The sequence below is a fragment of the Elephantulus edwardii genome, unplaced genomic scaffold (assembly GCF_000299155.1).
Source record: "Elephantulus edwardii isolate Elephantulus edwardi_28Jun2011 unplaced genomic scaffold, EleEdw1.0 scaffold00055, whole genome shotgun sequence".
In the NCBI taxonomy this organism is placed as follows: Eukaryota; Metazoa; Chordata; class Mammalia; order Macroscelidea; family Macroscelididae; genus Elephantulus; species Elephantulus edwardii.
Genome location: NW_006399805.1, coordinates 9951213 through 9956571, shown reverse-complemented (window position 1 = coordinate 9956571; position 5359 = coordinate 9951213). Strand labels below are relative to the sequence as shown.

General features: G+C 56.6%; 1 protein-coding gene across 1 annotated transcript in view; it reads left to right on the top strand.

Moving 5' to 3' along the window:
• PARP12 (poly (ADP-ribose) polymerase family, member 12) overlaps positions 1-5359 on the top strand; it is a 38156-nt gene that overhangs the window by 12628 nt on the left and 20169 nt on the right. Inside the window, exons 5-6 of the mRNA XM_006887224.1 lie at positions 728-860; positions 4961-5088. Of these exons, the coding sequence (XP_006887286.1) occupies positions 728-860; positions 4961-5088 (261 nt within the window). The remainder of the gene's footprint in view (positions 1-727; positions 861-4960; positions 5089-5359) is intronic.

Genomic DNA, 5359 nt, shown 5'->3' with positions numbered 1-5359 from the left:
GGGCAGGGAGAAAAGTGCAACAATGAATGAATGGAAATCCAAAGTCTCTGTAAATCTTAATGGAAATGATAAAATATAAAAACAAATATATAAAAATACATATATATTAAGTACATATATAATAAAAATATAAATCCATCAAATCGCTGTGTCCTTGGGGCTGAGTCTGACTCAGGCAGCCGTGTGCGCCTGAGCAGACTGTGTCCCCAGGGTTGGCAAATATGCGTTTCAGCAGCGTGTCCCCAGGCCTGCCCTGCAAGTCACCTTAGGGTGGCCTCAAACCTGTGACTCCTTGGTTAGCAGCCACGCATACCAACTGTCTATACCGTCCAAAGTCTCCAGCAATTCACAAACAAATACTTTTTAAACAATATGGTTTATTAAAGGTGTCCCCACAGATGGGACAGCTCTTAGGGTGTCCACGTGTCTCCGAGCTGGTCCCAGGCGCTGGTCAGTCTGTCTGAGTGGGGTGGACGACACTTGTGATTTTACAAGTTTTCTCATGGTTTGAGTGGAGGGCAGGTGGAGCTAAGGACCGCACAGCGTCCTGGGATGGGCAGCAGCTCTGTGACCGTGGGTTCCTGGGCCCCCCGGCCTCCATGTGTCTGTATCTGCCTGCAGGCTGTTCAGCACCCCCATTCCCCCTTCATGTGGTTTGGGGAAACTCCCCAGGCTCTGTTCTCTCATTTGCCCCCAGGGCCCCCGCGGCCTGTCCAGGAGGATTGAGGGACAAAGCATGTCTATGTGCTTCTTTGTAGAAAGAAAAGACACGTCGCCGGCTGGGTCCTCGAGCACGGCCAGCTCAGAGGAGAACAAGCAGATCTGCCTGTACCACGTCTGGAAGGGCTGCGGCTTCCAGGGTGAGTGTGCGGGAGCCCCTGGGGCCCGTGTGTACCCACACCAGGCAGGACCAGGGCTGCACGGCACTGTGCGCGTGCAGGGAATCGTGGGGCTGTTCCTGAATTTCTAAAAATCAAATTGTAAGGCAGTTCTTGTGAATGCTTCATTCATGCAGTGGGTCTGGGGTCACAGCCCTGCATGAGGGGGGACGGACTGAGGACAGCAGGTCGTGTGTGGAGGGTGACGGTGGCATGGAGATGTTTTCGTGTGGGGTCACAGCCCTGCATGAGGGGGAGGCTGAGGACAGCAGGTCGTGTGTGGAGGGTGACGGTGGCATGGAGATGTTTTCGTGTGGGGTCGCAGCAGCAGGTTGTGTGTGGAGGGTGACGGTGGCATGGTGCTGTTTTCGTGTGGGGTCGCAGCAGCAGGTTGTGTGTGGAGGGTGACGGTGGCATGGTGCTGTTTTCGTGTGGGGTCACAGCCCTGCATGAGGGGGAGGCTGAGGACAGCAGGTCGTGTGTGGAGGGTGACGGTGGCTCGGGGACCTCGTGGAGGAGGCAGCTAGCTTCTGTGGGTGAGTGCTGGGTTCAGCCGGGGTTTTCAGGGTTGATCCACAGCCCCCACCCCCCTGCTTTTGTCAGACATTTCTCCTCCGAGTGTAGGTGCAGGTCTGTATTTTCACAAAACCTGTTTTTTTCCTTCCTGCTAGTCTAGGCTTTGACTGAGGAAGGGCCTCCCCAAGCTGGGTAACTTCTCAAAAACCCAAGTTCCTGTTTCACTTTTTCTCCCGCTGTTAGGGGGTTTTACTGGGGAGGCTAGGAAGTTACAGGAGTATCCGCTCAGTCAGGACACTTCTGGAGTGTGCTCGCGGGTCGGGCCAGTGTTACAGAGCTCCCTTCCTGCCAGCTCAGGGGTCTTCCCGCAGGCCCTGGTGGAGGTTCTGGTTCTGGTTCTGTGGGGACGCAGGCTCAGTCCGCTCTGTCGCACCGCGGGCCTCTGCTTCTCCGCCGCGGCTGCTCTCCTGTCGGGCGGCTCATGCGCCTGTTTTAATTTTCATCTTAAAATGTGACTGATTGTCACCACAGCCAGGTGCAGCGCCAGGTGACAGGATAGTGATGGCGAGAGGTGCAGGGTCGTGGCCATTCCCCCACCGATGTTCCCTGATGGCAGCTGATGGGAGGGGACAGGCTGGGTGACCTGCTGCTTAACCTGACACCCGACTAGGGGAGTAAACTTAATCTGTCAGAAGCGCTTCTCTGGCAACTCCAAGGAGCAGAGCGCCCCAGTCACACAGCTGCTGTGGGGGGCTGCCACCCTACTCCCCCACCACGTGGACCCCCACCCAGCCCCCAGACACGCGGCCACTGCATCCCCCACCAGCACAAGACTTTGCGCCCTGGCCCCGCCTCCCCAAAAGGCTCTCTTCCCCCACCCCTCACTGCACCCGTGCACCCCACCCTCTGTGCTCACCCCAGCCCCCTGTGCGGCCCCTCCCCTGGACTGTGTCCCATCGCTGCTCGCATATGTGGGGCCCCTGTGGGTCCTGAGGGTTTGTGCTTGACCACTAACCCAAAGCTTGATGGTTTGAACCCACAGCAGAAAGGCCACAAAGCTGGCAGCTCAGAAACCCTGGGGAAGAGTTCCTCTCTGTGACGCAGGGCCATCTGGAGTCAGGGTCCTTTGATGGCTGGGGATTTGGGATTGGACCTTATATAGGTACTTTTGGCTTTTAAAATGTGTATTTTAAACATCCTCTTTTTTGAGGGTTTGTTGAGATGCTGTTTGCATGCAGTTCTGAGCACCCCAGGCCTCACTTTCTGTGTTTTGGCGAACGTGTGGGGGTAGCCGTCCCACCGTCAGGACGGTGGGTCCGTCCCTGTGGTGGGATTGTTCTAGGATGGTTGTTTGCTGGGACTGTGTTCATTTCCCCCTTTGGGGTCACTCCTCCATCTTGTCTACAATCTAGGGAACTCAGGAGGAAGGAGAGAGGCCATACAGTCTCCCGGGTCATCTTGATGTCGTGAATCGGCCAGAAAGCTAGGGACGCTAGAATGAGGGAGAGAAATTCAACAAGGGGACAGGAGGAGGAGGAGGAGGGAGGTGCGGCAGCGGGGACCAGGGCTGTGTCCCGAGGCCAGCGCCGTCGGCTGAGGTGGCCACCATGGGCACTGTCCAGTCTGTGGACTTCCCAATGTGAACTCGGTGGGGCCCCCAGCACCTCCCTGAGCCCTGTCTCTCTTCAGGAGTGGGCACGCCCCCTGACCCCTGGGCCTTGTGACCTGTGCTCTGATTCCAGAGACGCTGTGTGTGAGCGCTGACGTGCCCAGTGAGACTTTGCTGCTGACCATGGTCACGTCTTCAGTGTCTGACAAGGTGGCACAGAACAGCTTGGCATGACCTTTGGACCGTGCTTGGCCTTATCTTTTGGTCCTGGTCCAGCCTTTGTGCTGGCATTCCTGGGCGCATGCCCTGTGCAGTCCACAGGCCTGGTAGAGAGAGCCCACCACAGGCTCTGTGCACACTGCACCATGGGCTCTGGCCAGAGTCCATCCCAGGCTCTGTCCACCCCCAACGGCAGGCTTCACCCACAGGCCACACTAGGCCCTGTCCACCCCAGACTCTGTTCATACCCTATGGCCGGCCCCACCCACAGTCCACACCAGGCCCTGTCCACACCCCATGGTGGGCTCCGTCCACAGTCCACACCATACTGTCCACACCCCATGGTGAGCTCTGCCCATAGTCCACCCCAGGCTCTGGCCACACCCCATGGTGAGCTCCGTCCACAGTCCACACCAGGCTCTGTCCACTCTGGAGCGGTAGCCCCATGGGGCTGGTTTGGCCTTGGAACTCGAGGGGTGTGCACTGCTGGACCTTGCTGGCCTGACCCCATTGGGCCATCTCACCTTCCTCCACAGTGACCCCTCCTGCCCAGAGGCTCCAAGAAGGAGGTGGCATTGAGATAATCAGACTTTAGGAAATCCTAATACTATTCAGTATCACATTAACTAGCCTTCGTTTTATTGATCCTCTTGACCAACAGGTGTCTTGAGCATCTGCAGAGGGGAGTCATGGGAAGTCATTACCCCTCACACCCCTTCTCAGCCGGAGGCAGCGCCGCCAGCCCTGTGTATTCACAGCCCTGGGCCCCAGTTACACACCTTACTCCCCATGGAAAAGTGGGTGCTTCAATCCCCACTTAATAGTCACTGGGAGAAAGACCTGGATTCTGCTCCCCTAGATTTTAGAGCCCAAGAAACTGAGGGGCAGTCCCGCTGTCAGCTGGGTCCCCAAGAACCAGGGACCCTGTGGCACCAGCAGCATGGTGGGCCTTACCTGTGCATAGGTGCGTGTGCGCATCACTCCCTGTCTGCGGTAACACACTCACACCTCTTTGTACCTGTGACAGGTGTACATGTTAAGTTCACTGCCCGTCTGCAGTAGCACGCACACACTGCCTTGTACCTGCACACAGGTGTGTGTTATGTTCACTCCCCATCTGCAGTAGCACGCACACACTGCCTTGTACCTGCACACAGGTGTGTGTTATGTTCACTCCCCATCTGCAGTAGCACGCACACACTGCCTTGTACCTGCACACAGGTGTGTGTGTGTGTATGTGTGTGTTATGTTCACTCTCCCTCTGTGGTAGCACGAGCACACTGCTTTGTACCTGTTTTCGCCCTTGGTGAGGAACAGATTTTGGAAGCGTACTATATTTTTACGGTACTCTCTGCTGGCGGCTTTCACTACCGCCCGTTCAGTCAGCATTCAGTCCACCAGCTGCCCTGCAGGAGAAAGGCGGGCACTCGTCTTCAAGCACTGACAGCCTTGGACGCCCGAGGGAGGGACCGTGTTGGTTGAATTGAGTTAATGGCCGTGGATGTAATATTTTTGTAAGATTCAAAAGTCAAACCAGCTCAGCACTTCTCTTCCTGATGTGGCCACCAATGCCCAGTCCTCCTCCACAAGAGATGACCTGTCCCTCCGTGGACACGGCCTGAGATGCTTCATCTTCCTTCCTGCCCCCGAGCCCCTGACGGCTGCCATGCCAGTGGGCACCCCCAGGCCCTCCGGCCGGCCGTGCTGTCCAGATGCCTCACTCTTTATGTTGTTTCAGACCAGTGCCAGTACGTCCACTTCCATTTGCCCTATCGCTGGCAGTTCAGGGATGGAGACACGTGGAAGGACTTGGATAAAATGGAGCTCGTTGAAGAGGCCTACAGCAATCCTCACAAAGAGGGGTACGTGGTTTCTGCTCTGGGGGTGCACGTCCGTGTGTCCGGTGGGAGGGCAGAGCACAGGTCAGTGGGAGGGGCTCTGAGGACAAGGCTTATGCACGTACATACAGCACACACACAAGTCGTGTGCACACACGTCTCACGCCTCCTCCTAACATGTATACACCACACACAAATCGTGTGCACACACGTCTCACGCCTCCTCCTAACATGTATACACCACACACAAGCCGTGTGCACACACGTCTCACACCTCCTCCTAACATGTATACACCACA